At 37.5% G+C, this 19,347-nt stretch overlaps 1 protein-coding gene across 4 annotated transcripts in view; it reads right to left on the bottom strand.

Annotated features, from left to right (window-relative positions):
• Positions 1–19,347, bottom strand: part of PDGFC (platelet derived growth factor C) — a 215,350-nt gene that overhangs the window by 9,414 nt on the left and 186,589 nt on the right. For all 4 annotated transcript variants that reach the window (XM_078367830.1, XM_002745293.7, XM_002745292.7 and 1 more), the window contains one exon: positions 1,583–1,790. In XM_078367830.1, coding sequence (XP_078223956.1) covers positions 1,583–1,790 — 208 coding nt within the window. The remainder of the gene's footprint in view (positions 1–1,582; positions 1,791–19,347) is intronic.

The following is a 19,347-nucleotide window of genomic DNA, read 5'->3' as shown; positions in this document are numbered from 1 at the left end:
AGTTAATAGTTTTGGCAAACTGCAAAGGGCTTCAATTTTGAAAGTGTTAAATGAATATTTGAAAGACCTGGTTCAGCTTCCGATGCTTTTGAATGCAAGCTAGCCTCTGGCCAAATCTTTCAGACACAAAGGCTTGGCTAGAAGGGAGGTTTTTAGGCTCAAATCCAGAAATCGGCTGTCAAAAAACTAGATCTCAGTTTAGAATCTGATTCACTGCCCCTGCTTCTTACAGATCAACATGATAATCAACTTCAAATTTGCTAACAAGGGCTCTATTCATGGAGGTTTCAGCTAGTTTTGCAGATCTTCATCTTCCTGTTCCTAAGTGGGAGGGAAGGGAAATGTTGTTTGTAAGGTATTCATCAAGTTATTCATCAAGATCAAATCTTATAAATATGTAACAGCTTTCGGCATCTGGATAGGATTCGGCTGCCCATGTGCTTGAACGCCGATTTCAAATATTGCCAAAAGGAAACCACGTCTGTTGGCATAATGAAATACCAGGGCTGGGCAAGTCTGAACATGACCTGCTGAGATTAAAGCTCATGATCCAAAAGCACTGCCACTCTTAAGAGCAGGAAAGGGCAGGAATTGGGTTTCCTTCGGACAAGATTTAGAAGAGCAAGTCTGCTGCAATCTGCCCTTGTGAATGGCTCAAATTAACTGAACATTGTTCCTTTCACATAAATTCTCTAGGCTGTCATTACTTTCTCTAAAGTGGTAGATTTCCATGCTTCTGACAGACTAAAACGGATTTTTTGAGTGCATTGTAAATAAACAGTTGTTTCTATACACTTTCCTTTGTGTCTGATATGTATACTTTTCAATTCTAATGTTACTAAAAAAATTAGGTAAACTTAGAGAAAACTCAGTTAACATTTTTTTCCAATTTCTTGGCCATGTAGAATGGGGTTTAATTAATAGCACTTTCACTTCACTCTTAGAGAAAGATATGCCCATATGGGAGAAAGTTATTATTTCAACAGCAAATTAAAAAAAATTATTATGGTGTGGGTACATTTAGGTTCTTGCTTTCTTGCTATGGATGCTACCTTGAAAACTACTAATTCTACTATATGTTGGGTCAATGTCATTTTTCATATTTTTTATAAGTGTCTAGGTTAGAAAATGCAAAGTGATATAATACTGACCCATGGGAGACACTGTAGACAAACACTTTTGTAGAACATCCCCTTTTTCTACCCCTAACCTGGTTATACAGCTATGATAATTTCTCTTGAATCTCGAAATCAGCATATTCCAAGTATTAGGTTTGAGTAAGCAATGATTTTTGTAAAATGCAATGAAGGCCTTCATCAAAATGATATTTTTGAAGATGAAATATAACTGGAATTTTCAGAAGTATCCCTTTCAATTTTCCAGACTCACTGGGTTATAACTAAGTTTTTCCTTTTGTATATATTATTATTCAATATATAAATATGCTTAAATGTTAAGAATATTTATTGAATATATTACTGATGAATTTTAAACTCTACCCTTTAGAAGCTCTGGCAAAGGAATTTGAAACATTAGATGCTAGGAAAATTAAGTGAGTCTCTAATCTGAAGAGGGAGCTTACCTCTGGATTTTCTTCCAAAAACAAAAGCCTTGCCAAGAATTTGCCAAGTTGGCCTATATAGCTCTTCTATGTCCAATTGCCATCTATCTGGTTCAAGATATCGAATAAGGTCTTCCAAGGTAGTAAAGGCAGTTATAGCGTTATTAAGCAGGTCCAGTGGCAAAATTGATGGGGGTAACACTGAAGGACTCACAGCCTCTGTGAATTGCTGAAAGTAAAACGAATCCTATGTTAACTGTTTTAAAAATGACAATGTATTCCCTCTGGACATATGCAAGAAGTTATGAAGACTAAGGCCAGAAATATGTGCGAAAGGAAATTATATTCAACCCAAGTAGAAGTAACTACTCTGCGAAGACTTCACGAAGGTGAACTCTGAAAGATTTCCTGTAAAAATCAATGAAAAAGGCATTAATTTTCATTATCACAAACCGTGATGGATGTGGATATCTTTTGGTCATATACAAAAATTAAAAATATCATCATGGTTCAATTATAGACTTACAAAGAAAACTATAATAAAGTTTACAAAATTTTCCTTTTCCGCTTTTCATTTTCCTTAATCTGAAAAATTACCTGGTAGTTATGCAAATTAGTGTCACATAAATTAAAAATTGAGTAAGAAATAATTAATTCAAATTTTAATCTAGAACAAAATACAGGCAGAAATTGTTTGACATTAAAGAACTTGTTACTCAAGATAGAAAATGCTTAAATCATAAATAAGCAGCTTAAGAAATTGCCTACAATATATTTTTAATATAAAATGCCTAATATACAAAATTAAGAGATCAGAGAAACACTGGGAGAATGCCCTGACAAACTATGTGACTGCCACAAGATTAGTATCCAGAATATACAGAACTAAAGACAAATGCAATACAAAAAATGAGTATATTTTAGACAAGAAGTCTGAATGGTCAATAAACATGAAAATATGCTAAGCCTCATTCGTTATCAGAGAAATGCAAAGAGAGATATTTCACATACGAAAAAGGGATACTATTTCACAGATATGAGACTGGCAAGAATTTAAAAAAGGATTACTGAGGATAGGATTAAATTGGAATTCCTCTGCTCTGCCTACTGAAGTTAGTGTACAGTAGGCACTACACTTCAGCTGATGTAACTGATAAGCACTGACTACTCATTCACTTATGCAGATGGACATATGTTCAATAATTAGAAAGACTGGAAGCAATCGAAATGCTCATATATAGGGAAGCACTAACACAACAGCTCTTCCTTTTCATTCTCATTACTTCAATCCTGGGCTAGATACTAAAAACATGTACTATATACAGCCGCCTCAAACCTTGTCTCCTTCCCTTTAATCATTTCTCTCTCCTTTTGTTCTATGCTGCATAATCCTGGGTTAATCTGCTAAATAAGATATCACTGATCCTGTGATGAACTGGGACAAATGCCTATGATTTCTCATCTGGAGGATAAAATCCAAATTCCTTACACAGCATTCAGAGCCCTCACAAAGTGACCTCTGCTCACCTTCCCATTTAATCTGCTACTTATCAGGCATGCACATTTTGTTCCAATCAATCTAGTCTCTTCACTGACTACTGCACATATAATATTCATCTCAGACTCTGTACCTTAACTTATGCTAAATCTGCCCCCATCCCACATGCAAAAGTCCCCCCATGTTGATCCACATCATAAATCCTCACCATTACAATGACCTTTTCAAGAACCCAATTCATCCATGAAACCTCACACAATGGAATCATCAGTGTCCCATATATCTCCTTTGGGTCAATTGGAAAGAGACTCCCTCTGCGGACTGCTCTGTGAGCACTTGGCTTGAAGAGCAGAAGCTGCCCAGTAAACTAGGAAAAGGAGCACCTTTCTTTGGAAAGGCACAACTCTTCCTAGGGCTCATGGATTTGTGGGTGCCCCGCTGCCCAAAGTGGGATATTCTTACAGAGTATAATTGGCAGAAACGAATGTGGTAGCCTTGGGCCAACAGTGATTTCACCCTTTTTTTTTTTTTTAAACAAAAGTTTATTGAGTAACTACACTGTTCCAGGGTCTGTGTGTGCATTATGAGAAGAGTACAGTCGAATGACAATGTCTGGCCTCTTTCCTTGCCTGGATTACTCATGTGTACTTTCCAAGTCTCCACTCAGCTGTTACTCCTTTCATCTTTTTGTTTTTTTAAATACATTGTATTTTATATATTTGAGGTTTATGACAGAATGTTACAGGATATGCTAAGATACATGAATATGCGTAACTACATGTATATAGTACAATGGTTACTATTAAACACGAATTATTTTATGATGTTTTTGCTCTACACATTAGACTGCTAAACTCTGAGAATAGAAACTACTTTTTAATTAGTTTTAAATTAATTTTAAACTATTTTTTGTGACCCAGTGTTTTCTATAACTGTCCAATGACACAATATTGCTTTGATAGAACTATGACTGAAAACTCTATTATAGATATAAACATTGATCTAAAAAGTGATTTTAATTTTAATTTAGCCAATTTAGTTACTATTGATTAAATTTATAGTGTAAAATAGTTAAGGCAAAGTTTTATATATTTTAAAAATATAAGCCTATATATGTATATTAATATTTTATAAAGTAAAAATTAAGGGGTCAGTAATCATTAAAGAATAGTATTATTACAAATGGAAAGTTTCAAAATCTGTAGAGAGAAAATAAGTCGTTGCTAGCAAGTGAATACAAAAATTATACATTATTTGTTAAATTTTCAGGGCACAGATGTATATTTTAAGCATGAAATATAATTGTTATGTAGGCTATTTTCAATTAGACTATAATCCAAAAATGAGTTGACTTATTTTGCTTCTAGTCTGTTGGAGACTCTCTGAATAGAGCATTCCTTTTGAAGCAATACAAAGTTCTAACTGAAATCAATATTGCTGAGATAAAATTCAAAATATTAATACAAAAGAAGGCAAAACAAAATAAGTTTGTAATATTGGGCAAACAAAAGATGCACATCTTCAGTCCAGTGAAGTATCTCCAATCTTCATAGCAATCCCCTCAAATGCTAATGGTAGAGAGAAAAGCATCTTCTGTTACTGTATGTATACATCAGTTGGTGTTAGAAATCTCTAAGCTTCTAAATATTTAAACTAAATTTGAGCTGTAATCCCAGCACTCTGGGAGGCCGAGGCAGGTGGATCACGAGGTCAAGAGATGGAGACCATCCTGGTCAACAAGGTGAAACCTTGTCTCTACTACAACTACAAAAAGTTAGCTGGGTATGGTGGTGTGTGCCTGTAATCCCAGCTACTCAGGAGGCTGAGGCAGGAGAATTGCTTGAACCCAGGAGGCGGAGGTTGCGGTGAGCCAAGATTGCACCATTGCACTCCAGCCTGGGTAACAAGAGTGAAACTCCGTCTCAAAAAAAAAAAAAGAAAAAGAGAAAAATTTGAGGCCAGGTGACGTTGCTCACACCTGTATAATCCCAGCACTTTGGGAGGCCAAGGTGGGTGGATCACCTGAGGTCAGAAGTTTGAGACCAGCCTGGCCAACAGATGGTGAAAACACATCTCTAGTAAAAATACAAAAATTAGTCAGGCGCGGTGGCAGGTGCCTGTAATCCCAGCTACTCAGGAGGCTGAGACACGAGAATTGCTTGAACCCAGGAGGCGGAGGTTGCAGTGAGCCGAGATCGTGCCACTGCACTCCAGCATGGGTGAAAGAGTGAGGCATTCTTTCGAAAAAAAAAAAATGATAAATTTAGAAAGACAACTGTCTCCCCACCACACCCCACACCCAGTGGTCCCCACCCAAAAAACAGGAAAGAAGAATGAACATAAGTTCCTGAGATTCAAAGAATCAATCCCTGGACAGAACAGAAGAAGTGGTGCTTCTATTTAAGGGCCTTCTCATGACTGTCACCCCACCCACTTTTCAAGGAACAGCCAAGTTGTTCAATTTCAAAGTTCTGCTTTTCTAAGTTGTTTAAAGGCACCCTCAGAGAGAAAGGGGGAGCCAATGAAAAAAAGAAGTTACAGGAAAAAAAAGTCTTTGAATTTTTAAATTTTCTTTTTCTCCCTAACAAAATACCACTGTTCATTATAGACAATAGCATTTTCTCCCATAATTAGTATCTAGACAATGCTAACATCTTACCTTTGATATTTAAAAACACTTATGATTGGGCTGCTAAACTGGTCAGAATATGCAAAATATGCCTTGACTTGAATTGTATTTTTACATTCTCTGATTTGTATTTCTTTTATTCTTCATAAAAATGTGCCGGTGTACTTTTAAGCTATAGGCTATGGTAAGACAATTTAGTGGATGGCAATGGACACAAATGGGAACAGAGCATCTTGGTATTCAGCAATGCAGACGACGAAACCAAAACCAGAGAACAGCTTCTGTGCTATCACCTGCAGGTCAGTAACGACAGCCCTGGTGGATGGTGCGGCCCTAGCCTAGACCCCTTTAGGTCTATTACTTTGTAAGGACAGATTGTCAAAGAGCAGAAAAAGCATCTGAAGTCAATGTGATGGCGTCCTGGCAAAGAGTACATTTCTGCAATGTCAGCTCCATGAGCTAAGGATCCTATACAAAATGAGGTCTTTAAACTTCTCTGATGAAAGTTACTCCGAATGACAGCATGATAATGAGAGAACTATGAGCAGGAGTTAAGCAGAGATACCCTACATGTGAGTACCTCTGGACCCTAAATCCCAGAGATACTCACATGTAGGGAAGAGACTCTGAGGAAACTGCATAATCTATCTGTGCCTCAGTTTCCTCCACTACAATGTATGTAGCTCAATTCAACCACCTTCAAGTTTCTTGCCAGCTTTTACATTTAAAAACTCCATGTAATTATCAGATACAAGAGGGTCCAATACAGCTTCGCCAAAATTATCCTGAGAGCTTCAAAAATATAATAAACCACTCAGTAAGTCGATGACAGGACTGAGCTCTGTGTCTTTTTTTTTCTTTGAAAGCTCCAGGTTGTTTTAGCTTATCAGTGAGTTTTGGGAAACACTGTCCTGTGGTACAACTGTGGTATATTTCTACATTTACATATATATATTGTTTTGAGAGTACATGAAGTTTACCTAGCTCTTTAGGAAATCAGATATCCTAGAAAGCATGTCTGGCTTGAAAATAGCAGCAGTATGGTCCTAAAAATCTGAAAGAAACAGATCCATGCTTAGAAAATTGATATCGAAAATGTTCAAAGGAATATAGACACATGCTGTGTTATGAGCTGAATCAGAGTCCACCCAAAATATCTATTCCACTGACGTCCTACTCCCAGTACCTGAGAATGCATTTGGAGACAGAGTCTTTAAAGAGATCAATAAAACAAGGTAATTAGGGTCGAACATAACTCAATATGACTGGTGTTCTTACAATAAGAGAAAATTTTAACACTGACATTGTAGAGAGGGAAGACCGACTGAAGACACAAGAAGGAAATGAACATCGACAAGTCAAGGAGAGAGGTCTCAGAAGAAACCAAACTTGCTGACACCTTAATCTCAATTTCTACCAACCAAAATTTTGAGAAAACAAGTTTCCATTGTTTAAGGCACCATTGTTTAAGTCTGTGGTATTCTGTTAAGGGGGCCCTATAATGCTAATATATGCCATCAACTTCCTTCTCCCCTTATCTATTATAAGAGCAAACAAAGCCATGTCCATTAAATCAATCAACAAGCATTTATTTAAAAACCGGTAAAGGTTCACACAGGTGTGATGGCTCACACTTGTAATCCCAGCACTTCCACAAGGCCAAGGCAGGTAGATTCTTGAGATTCAAACGTTCATGATCAGCCTGGCCAACATAGTGAAACCCCATCTCTACTAAAAATACAAAAAAAAAAAAAATTAGCTGGGCATGTTGGCCGTACTTGTAATCCCAGCTACTTGAGAGGCTGAGGCATGAGAATTGCTTGAACCCAGGAGGCAGAGGTTGCAATGAGCAGAGATCAGGCCACTGCACTCCAGCCTAGGCGATAAAGCAAGACTCTGCCTCAAAACAAAAATAAAAATAAAATAAACAAATAAAACACGTAAAACTCTGTGAGGTGAGCACTCTAAACAACACAGGAGAAAATTCTTGCCCTTGTGAAGCTTATTCTACAGAAGCCAAGTATGCTGCCTCATAGAAGAGACTTTTTTCTTGCCAAAACAAAGCTAAAATGAGTATCTGCTATTATGAACCACACAAGTAACCAAAAAAGTATCACACCAATCCTGGTGAATGTGGACGATAAAAAGTGAACTTAATATGTAAGAATTACTGAAAAACAAATATATTTCTATTTTTATTAATGAAAAGTAACTGGCAGCCCAGGAGTTTAGACATAATAATGGCCATAGGAACGAGCTCAAGAGAGCATGTTTGGCTGCAAAAGTTAAATCTTCTTATTGGCTTCTCCAGCGTTATTCTCAAAAATCAGTGTTTCAGTGTTCCATATTTTATGGTGGCTACCTTAAAAGCATCGTGCACTTGTGAACATCTTTCCCCTTTTTTAGAAAGAAGAAAAGCTGACTTCCTGTTTGGAATAGTACGATCTGAACTACTTATAATTTCACAATAAGTCGTTACTTACCTCTAAAAAACCACGGCCTGTCATTTTATTAGGATTTTAGTGGCCAGTACAATTTTAAAAACACATTTACAATGAATCTTCCTTGGAAAAATGCACACATATAAATGTTTACCTTGAGTAGCATAGCAACTGTTGTAAAACTGTTAGGGCCTACAGAGATTTATGTTGCCACTTTCTTAGTCAACTGCGTATAGTACACTTCAAGCTGATAAGAAAGCTTTCAATTCATTCATACCTAACAGAGGGTTAGGAATGCAGATTAGGTTTTATTGTTGGAGTTAAAAACAACACAATATTATAAAATGATCAGGTGTTTGAGGCGAAGACAATAAATGCTCAGCCTTGTGTACACATCACTTCTTAAAGGTGTCTCCAATCTCATTTATATAATGTCAAACTGATGTATTGTACAGAGGTCTTACTTTTAAAGAGCCTAAGCAGCCAGCAAGGCATGCAGACACAAATGCCTGCCAGGAACAACTCACAGAAGGTTCTGTAAAGACACAAGAATGTCCTGAAACAATTCATTTAAACATGCTTCTTTGCCTTTCCCTATGTTTTTATCTGAATTCATCCAAAAATTATCTGGGTATGTTTTTAAATTATTTTTAAGCCGGCAAAGAAAAGCAAATGCTTGCATTCCTACTCAAGAACAGATGTTTTAATATCATGTAAGTAATGCAGATTATATATTTAAGTGGGAAATCCTAGGGAAGGTGGCCGATTGTATTCATATCAAGGCTTAAAATTTAGGGGTTCTTATTAAAAGAGCATGACAATTGAATAAACCTTGACATATCTGTATAACCCATCACAGCAACAGTCTGGTATAACAAGAGTCTGAGCCAGTGTTTAAAAGTGATACTTTTTAAGGCTCAAACTTGCAACTGGCCTTCAAGGGCTGTGAGTTTCATGGTTTCAGAAAAACCCTGGAGAGAAGTCTTCCTGAGCAGAATGGATATACGAAAAAAGAGATGGGTAATTTTGCCAAAAGTGTTGTATTAAATAAAAGTAATTTTTATGTACCAAGTAGAGCTTCTTACCAACTTGATGGATGAAACAACTGCTATGGACTCTATTTTCCTGTCATCATGAAACTTGAGAACCACCACCATCTAACCAGATTTATAAACTAAAATGCTGTTATTCTCAAGCACTGCTACTTCTCACTTAAAGCATTAGTGGTCTATAAGCTAAAGAAAAAATTTCATCCTAGTGCTAGCACCTTAGATTTGAAGGTCTCCATAGAAGTCAACTCTACTACAGAGCAGGCTCATTGTTGGCTGGTGAGTCAGAGTCAACACACAGTTTTCCACTTCCTAGGGTTATAATAATCAATGCTGAAAACTAGAATTTCATGGGATGACTAAATCACACAGTCCTAGGAATGTTTTCCACAATGGAATCTGTGGGAAGCCAAAATTAAGGTTTTTCTTTCTTTTTTTTTTACTAAAATTTGAAAAATTATTTCTCTGAATAAACAGTGTGGCAGGCCTTAAAAGCTAAAACAACATCTATCAGTGGCAAGTGTTTGACAACAAAGTATCACATGACTTTTTTTCCTAATCTTACATTGAATGCTTGTAGATTTGCTTTGTTATGATACTCAAGAAATGCCTAACAGTGATGAACTTCCAATGAAAGAAAACATAAACTAAGAACTGTTGGAAGAAAAACACACCTTCACTGCAAAATGAAACAATATGTACCTCAAACCCAGAATGTCTGAAGACACTTTCTTACAGAAATGCATCCTACAGTACAATATTTATTCAATGTATCACTCAATCACCATTAAGGGAAGTCGTGGAATGTTTTGTGGAAATCTAGCTCAGGATCAGTGGCTCTATTGGTAGACACTGCCAATTATATGTTCAATAAGTTAAACAGTTGGATAATACACTCAACTTCATTCTAGTTTAATATGAGCCTTGAGTGGTAGACCTTATTTTGAATAAGAAACAAAGGTACTGAGTTATTTACTTTAAAATGGCTTGACAGTATAAAAGAGTGTAAGTAGCTGAAACTGACAGGGCAACAGAAAAATCCCCCAGTGAATTGCTTTGAGGGGAAAAATGAGATAATTCAGTGGAAGTCGTTAGAATGTATGCAAAGGCCAGCAATGACCCCCACATGGCTGAATTCAATGGTCTGTTTTTTCAGTTTTACTAATTGACCAATCAGCAGCAAGAGGCTTTTCACACACTGTGTTCTGCAGACTTTCTTTCTACCTGACAAGATGCTTCTCCTTGACTCTGAGTGCTGGTTCCTCCTCATCATCTTCCTTTTACATGCTGTAGTGTCCCAAGGGTCTCTGCTTGGACCTTCTCTAATTTCTGTCTAGATTCTTCCCCTTGGTGATCTTCTGTAGTTTCAAAGCATTGCATATCATTTATACATTGACTACCAGAAATTCCTATTTCTAACTGACACATTATTACCATCTCAGTAAATGCCAGCTCCGTAATTCGCAGTCATACTTTGCTCCTCTCTTTTTCTGTGCTACACTCCATACCCCACATCAAGTTATCTTTGCTCGATCTTCAGACTGTGTCTAGACTCTGACTATTTTCCCCACTTGCACTGATGCCACTTAACAATTCAGGCCAACATGTGAAACAGTCTTCTAACTGGTCTCTCTGTTTTTGCCTTTGCCATTGTTGTCTGAATTAAATAACAGAAATTTACACATTTTACAACTAATGTTCTATAGGGTATTAGTAAAAATACCAGTTACTTTTCTAGAAAAACATATCTGCTTTTACATTTTAAACTAGAAAATGGCCTTTATTTTAAACATTCCATAGATTATTCACAGTGGAACTCAAACGAAGGGCTTTGTACAATTAATGCAGTATGCCTCTTGAAACCTGCCATTCATCCCTCCCAGGTATATTTAATCTGGTCAGAAGGCACTCACTAACCCCACTACTGCTGACAATGCAAACAATACTGTCTTCTTTAAAGCCAACCTAACAGCCATAGAAGATGGGGCATTCGTCAAAATTACATGGTGAACACCTCATTTATGTGTGTGTATGTAGGAACAGATATTCACAGGAGGGATGATTCCACTGACCTAGAAAAACTCGTATAAGGATTAAGCAAAATAGCATATTTAAAAAATGTAGGCTCAAGCCTGTAATCCCAACACTTTGGGAGGCCGAGGCAGGTGGATCACGAGGTCAAGAGATCGAGACCATCCTGGTCAACATGGTGAAACCCCACCTCTACCAAAAATAGAAAACAAATTAGCTGGTATGGTGGTGCGTGCCTGTAGTCCCAGCTACTCAGGGGGCTGAGGCAGGAGAATTGCCTGAACCCAGGAGGTGGAGGTTGCAATAAGCTGAGATCGCATCATTGCACTCCAGCCTGGGTAACACGAGTGAAACTCCGCCTCAAAAAAAATTAATAAACAATTCAGAACTACACATATTTAGAGATTATCATACACATATTTCCTATATATTTAGTTATCTAAGTTTACCAACTTGAGCAAAGATAATTATTTTAAAAGACACAGCTCATGATTCATGCTGGTCTGTGCTGTATGGAGTGGAACGACCTCTTTAGTCAGCATTCAATGACATCTCCGTCCAACATTCTTTCTAGACTGATGTGGCAAATGAGAGCTTGCCTAGCTCTACAAGGAAAATCCTGGAACAAATTTTTGTCTCTTCTAAGACAGATTTATATTCAGTAGCTGTTCTGGAGGGAGAAATGGGCATTACACATCAACAAATAAATCTTTATGGCCATGAATACCTCTGTGCTAAAAACTTAAAAAATAAGTACAGTAATATCCTTAGCTCACTATTCCTGTCGGTTTTCTGAATGCATATTCTTTGCTTACAAAACCTTTATATTAAATTGAAACTAACAAAAAAATCCCATGCAAAATTTAGGATTTCAATGGTGAGGCCCACTGTGTCACTGTTATCTTAATTACAATGTACAGTATTATATTAAAACAAATGTATAAAGTAGTCAACATGCCATTCCTGTTTCTGCAATGGAGAATAATATGAGTGATAAGTATTTACAAAGTGCTTGGTCATTTCTTTTCACATTTTAAATCACCCTGTGACACCCCTATTCTGCCATACAATCTTGAGTACTCATCCACAGATCTGAACACTTCCAAAACATAAAAGCACCAACAGTTGGATGTTCTTTGGTCATGTTTTTCCCTGTTGGTCACAATAAATTGAGACTGTGTCTCACAGCCAGAATTCTGCGCAGGTCAAAAGGATCACTCGAGGCAACAGAGAACACAGAATATTTTTGTGAGAAGTTGGTACGGTCACCTCAAACACACTTGAGAAGGCTTCTTCTGTTGATATAAGCAAGATATGGCTCTGAAAACAGTGTTGAATACAAAGTGAAATCATTCAGTAGACTCTCTTATACTCCTCTCATGTGCTTACACCAAACAAAGAAGATGAATAATATATGATTATTATCATTATTCATATCATTCATTATCCAGCTGATATATATGTATATCACGTATATACAAAATATGTATATTGTGAAGTATGTATCTCTTGAAGCACAAACCTGTGTTCTTTTTTTTTTTTTTTTGAGATGGAGTTTCGCTCTTGTTACCCAGGCTGGAGTGCAATGGCGTGATCTCGGCTCACCGCAACCTCTGCCTCCTGGGTTCAGGCAATTCTCCTGCCTCAGCCTCCTGAGTAGCTGGTGGGACTACAGGCACGCACCAACATGCCCAGTTAATTTTTTGTATTTTTAATAGAGACAGGGTTTCAGTGTGTTGACCAGGATGGTCTCGATCCCTTGACCTCGCGATCAACCTGCCTCAGCCTCCCAAAGTGCTGGGATTACAGGCGTGAGCCACCGTGCCTGGCCGAAGCACAAACCTGTGTTCTTTAGGTCATGACTGCAACAGAAGGGAAAACCCGAGTGCTGTGAGAGTGATTAAATGTCCTTGGAGAATTAAGTAGGGGATACAAAGAAGAGATGAAAGTTAATCTAGAGCTTAGAGAATTCAAAAGTAATTATTATATAAATTAGAAGGGAGAAGCACTTTAGACATTTACAAGGAAACTGAGTTGGGAAAAAATGATGTTAGTGAAAAAAATGTTGAAGACTGTGACAAAGCATTGCTATTAGGGGAAGAGCAGATGGTGGCAGGTGAGGCTGCAGGAATCAATCGGGGTCTGATTGGGAAGACTTTGTACATGCCATGCTATGGAATTGGACTTAATCAGAAAGCAGTGCAAGAGCCAAAAGAGATTTTAAGGAAGGCGGGATACATACAATTTTAATTTTTCTCCCTTTCTACTTCTATTTTAGGTGAGGAGATACCTTGGGTGGGGAGAAAGGGGTATGAAGACTCTGGTGAGACTCATGAACAAGGCTTTGGTATTTGAACCTTTGCTCCTGATGTTGCCCTTTGTTAATAACTGCCTTTATTGCCCATCATATGGCTAATCACTACTCACCAATAAAAGACTCGGCTTCTTCAGCAGGCTTTCACTAGTGAACCCTCTCTCTATATATATACGACTACCTCTAAGTCGGTCTACCTTTGTGATCCTGTATCATTCTGTTCATCTCTCTAGCACTACTTTGAAATGAAATAATTGTACATTTCTCCTACTTGCCTCTAATTCTTTCGTGGTAGGGGTCAAATCTTTATGTCTTTCGGATATTTTGATCTCCAATAGTTTCAGGGTCAGAGAGAATATTATTAGTGAAATGCTAAAAAAAAAGTATGCTTTATGAACTGATTGATTACCACCATTTTTGGAAAACAAATGAAAAGAAGGGTGGCAAAGTATATGACCATGGTAGAACCAATCTGAATTGGTAGCTGATGAGATGGGAGAGAAGAGATATCCTTAATTTTAAATGATTCTAGCTTGAGAGAATGCGTTAACAGTGCCGTAACTAACATAGGCAAAATTGGTAAGAAGGAAGGAAACAGTTCAGGTCGGGTCAATTTATAATAAGTAGAGGTGTATTGGCATGCATATATCCAATGGACAATGGCAAACATTTCTGTGGCATTAAATACAGAGGACTTGCTTGGGATAGAGAATGACAGTCATTAACATATACAAATGTCAAATATTGGAGCCATGGGGTAAGAACACCAATGAAAAGAGAAGAGGATGGAAGACAGGAAAATGGGATTTCCCCATACTTAGAGCATAGGCCAAGGCACAGGATCAACCAGCACTGGTGTCTGAAAGTAAATCAATCTAAGGGTTGGACAGAGATCCTGGAAGTGTTAGTGATTTTGCCTTCCAAGGAGAAGAGGGTTTTGAGGAGTAGAGAGGGACAATAACACCAAAGTGATGGAAAGATCAAGAAGAAAGAGGAGTAACAACAGGCCACTGTAGTTATTCGACAGGTGTTTTTTGTGACTTTAGGAATAGAGAAGTTTCACTGAAGAAAGGAAGAAAGAGGCCCTTTAAGAAGCAGTGAAATGGAGAAAGCAAGTAAAACGTTTTCATTAAGTTTGGCAAGAAGAAAAAAATAAGGGAGAATGATGGATTTATGAGAAGAAAGATTAGAATAAAACTTAATCTAATCAGTACAGTAATATGTGTGTATCTGCAATAAGAAAAAAAATTGAAGACAGAGGAGCATTAATGTCAACTGTAGATAAAGACAGGGCAAACTATTCTTTCATAAGCTGTAAAGAAGAGTAAAATGTCAGAGTATCTCTGAAAGACAATTCAACAGTATTTTCCACAAGCATTAAAAATGTCCTCTTTTCACAACCTATATTCAGAATTTTTATCTTAAGGAAATAATCAGAAGTATAATCCAAGGATAGTCATTGTAGCATTGTTAATAGAGAAAATTAAAAACAAAATAAAAAACTTAAATTTTTACCATTGGAAGATTGTTAAATAAATGATTATACTTTATGTATGTACAGTGGCCTATTTTACTCTGAATAATTTTTAGTGTACATGAGAACACTGTAGAAACGATTCCTAACAGCTCAGGGATATGACTGTCATTGTGATCTAAACTACAAAGCAAACAGGATGATTCATATCCTGCATAGGCAGAGACTAAGGACAACCAGGCTGAGATGTTATTGTTTTGAAATTTTTTTGAGACGGAGTCTCACTCTGTTGTTCAGGCTGGAACGTGGAGTGCTGCGATGTGGCAGGATCTTGGCTCAATGCAACATCCACCTCCCAGGTTCAAGGGATTCTCCTCTCTCAGCCTCCAAAGTAGCTGGGATTACAGGTGTGTGCCACCACACACAGCTAATTTTTGTATTTTTTGTAAAGATGTACACCATGTTGGCAAGGCTCATCGTGAACTCCTGATTTCAGGTGATCTGCTTTCCTCAGCCTCCTGAAATGCGGGGATTACAGACGTGAGCAACTGTGTCTTGCTCAAAGTTTAATAAACTTCTCAAAGTAGATCCATCAGTCCTCAATCTGATATTAAAAGAATCCACTTGATGGACAGCAGTCTGGATAGGGAGCAGCCAGCATCAAGTAAAGGGGTGACTGAACAGCATTGTCAGTACAAGTAAGAGATGACCAACTCCTGAAAGTGTAACATTCATGCAGTTGCAAAAGGTAAAATTCTATCAAGTAGGATCAATTTATGTGACTATTAACATAATGTGCATTTTTTGCATGTAGAATTTAATGTTTAGATTGGGCAGGGCTAGAATACTCAAGAGATGCAAAGTAACAGTGAGATTTAGTAAAGTTCTAGGTCAGTTGATCAATATCTTCCCACAAAGTTCAAGGTCAATTAATAAATATCGTCCTATATTCTTTTCTTTGACATATTGTTTACCCTGCCCCTCTATTTTGTATCGCTTTGCCCTAAGTATACAATGCTCTGGAATCATCTTTATTTCCCTAACATCTACCTTGATCTCTCAAAATTTGCATGGCTTCAGCTGAATTCAGATAGGATATTGTGAAACTAATCAACATTATCCTGTAGATAATATGGCCATTCGTAATCACACTAATAGGCTCTTGATTATCTTGTCACCATTTACATAATATATATTCATTTGCAATAAATACATACTGATCTAATATGAGCCAGACACTCTTCTAGGTGCTAAGGATCAAGCAGTGAACGAAAGAAATTAACATCGCTGCATTTATAAAATACATATTCTATTGGAAAGAAATAGACCATACACAAAATAAATAATGCATATAGAATGTTAGATGGTAAAATGTATTACAGAGAAAAGGAAAGCAGGAAGGAGACAAGAATGACAGCTTCTTGTCATGGCCTCTGTGAGAAGCTGATGTGCAATCAAAACCCTAAGGAGTTGAGGCTTTATTTTTTTTTATTTTTTAAAGGCTTTAAGTGGTGGGGCCGTGTGAGGAAGATCATCCCATGTATATGGAATAGCAGGGCAAATAATCTGTTTTGAAGTATGTTAGGTAAATTCAACTCAAGGAATGGCAAGGAGGGGACATGGTGGCTAGACCAAAGGTTGGCCATAGGACTACAAGGGGACACTGTTGGTCGTGGTGAGGATTAAGAACTTTGGGTGACTGGGGAGAAGAGCTGTCAGATAAAACAAAGGATGCCCAGTTACATTTAAATTTCAGATAAACAATGAATAATCTTTTAGTATAAGTATGGCTCCCAAATTACAAAATCATTCATTGTTTAGTTGAAATGTACATATAAAACTAGGCATCCTGTATTTTTAATTTTTCCCTTTGCAACCATAGTTGGGAGCTATTGGAGAGTTTCAAGGAAAGGAATGACATCATTTGCCTTATGTTTAAAAGGATCATACTCACTGCTGTGCAGAAAACAGAATGCAGGAAGGCAATGGTGGCAACAGGGAGGCCACTCAGAAGTAGTTTCGATAATCCAAACGGAAAGATTGAGAGGTGTGTGGATATTCAAGAGAATATTCTAGGTTAGACGGGCTAGATGCCTAAATTTGAGATCCAAAGGCTTATGGGTATTACTAAAAGCCATGAGATTGGAGGAGACTGTCAAATGAGTTATTAGGAAGAGGTGCTGTGGTTGTAAAGTGATGTCTACTAAAAAAGGGACTGAACCTAGAAACACTGCCAGAATCCCAGTTCAGAGAGAGAAGGAGGAACCAGGGAAGAGGACAGACAGATAGGAGGAAAACAGGGAGAGGGTGCTGATCCAGATACCAAGTGTCAAAGTGTTCAGTGAAAAGAAGTGAAGAATCAGTTGTCTCAATCAATGACGATAGGTCTTATAAGAGGAGGACTGAGGATTTTCCACTGAATTTAGCAATATGTTGCTGTGGAGTACCAAGTGTGATTCTGACAAAGGATGAAGCAAAAAACATGATGAGCATTTTAGGAGAGATTAAAAAGAGGGCAGTGAATGCAAAATAACTGCCCTGAGCAGTTGCTGAGAAGGGAGCAGTGGGTGGTAGCTGGATGACAAGGTGGGATCAGGAGAAGCACATATTTATTTAAAGATGGGAGAAGTTATAGCCTTATTGGCGTGCTGAATGAACCAATAGAATGGCCAAGGGAAAAAAGGAGGAGGAGGAGGAGGAGGAGGGGAGAGAGAAGAGTGCAGGAGGCACACCTGAGTGGTTCAGAGATGAACAAGATGGAGTAAGGAAGGCAGACGTGTTCGGCCAGGTCACAGGCAGGAAAGTCAGTTGCTCAGGGACAGTGAGACATGCAGGTAAACAGCACGAGGAAAGTGTGCAGAAGTCCTTTTCTGATGGCTTGTAATCCTTTTGTAACAGAGAAAAAATATTATTATTTAAGAGTGAGGATGGGGGAAATAATGCCAGAGGCTTGAAGAGAGGGAAAATGTAAGGTGAACAGTCCCGGAGAGGAGCAGAGAAGATACACACAGAAGATGCCAAATGTTTACCCAGCAGCACTACAAAGCAGTTGACTCTAAATCAAGTCTAGAGAATAACAACAGGATTTCATTCACAGACCACATTCGTGGTGTGGAAGCATAATTCTGTGGTTGAGTATTTCCAGAGCATTCTTAAATAGAGTGTGTTTGCTAATAATCTTGGACACGGAGTCTCACCGATAAGGAGTCAAACGAGGCAAATGCTGCAGTGATAGGAGGGGAAAAAAACCACACAGAGAACACATTCAAAGCAAGGAAAGACAAATACACAGGAGAGCTGAAGGAAAGATGCCTGGGTGTCCACAGAGAATCTCCAGAACCTTGAAAAGCTACCAAGTTACTGAGGCCCTTTAAGAACTTTGCTAGGAGAGATTAAATTTGTGAGTCTGTATTTTAGAGATTTTTGAAGACAAGTTGATAAAAGTTTATAATAAGTAAAAAGTTAAATTTCAGTATCAGAAACTCAGCAGGGCGAACAAACCTTACTTGAATGGAGCAACTGGTCATTTTCACAATGAATTCAATGCCGCTTCTTATTCAATGTGGAAAACTGGTGAAATTCAAATCCTAATGTTAATCATATTCTAACCAATCAGCCTCAAAGAAAGAGTAAGATTGGTTCAAAGAATAAGCTTCAGGGGACTTGAAACATTCAGTGTAAGCAGATGTCCGAGAAATCAGTGTTAAAGAGGACTATTTAAGTTCCTTAGTATGAGTGCTGATGTAACAAATATAATACCGTTTTTAAAACCATTTTTCAGAAATGGTTACTTTAAAAGAATTTATCTTCCTAGATGTCTTCCTTATTCACTGATGCAGAAATACTTTCTGGCTTCTAATTATTTTTATGGGGAATGTTATGGAAATAATTATATACAAGTACTAGGAAAACTGTAGTTTTATATGCAGTGATCAACTGTGGTTTCAGCTTGTGCTACTGCTATTCATAATTTAGGAAGTGGTTAGTTTGCTTTGGGTTTTGAGGATAGAATTATATAATTGTTGAAACTGGGGTAAACTCTTCCTTTGTTATTTAGAGCCTGGTATAATCCTGTATCTACTGGGCAAAGCAGTTTTTTAAGTGAATATTGGAAATCCTTTTGTTTTATTGAATTCACTGCTACAACCTGAAAACATCATTTATTTTCTGTACTAGCCAGAATGAATGAAGTTGGTAAGATGTGAGGTTCTTCCCTCTTATCAAATACAGAGTGCAGACAGAAAAACTTAAGATTCTTAAACAGCTGTCTAGAAAAAAATTAAATTTTCTGATTTCATAAAAAGGTAATATAGAAAATAAGAGAAAGGCCTATAATTCCTCACTTGAAAA

Source organism: Callithrix jacchus, chromosome 3 (assembly GCF_049354715.1).
Source record: "Callithrix jacchus isolate 240 chromosome 3, calJac240_pri, whole genome shotgun sequence".
Classification (NCBI taxonomy): domain Eukaryota; kingdom Metazoa; phylum Chordata; class Mammalia; order Primates; family Cebidae; genus Callithrix; species Callithrix jacchus.
The sequence above is the reverse complement of the archived record's forward strand: the minus strand, read 5'-3'. Positions and strand labels throughout refer to the sequence as shown.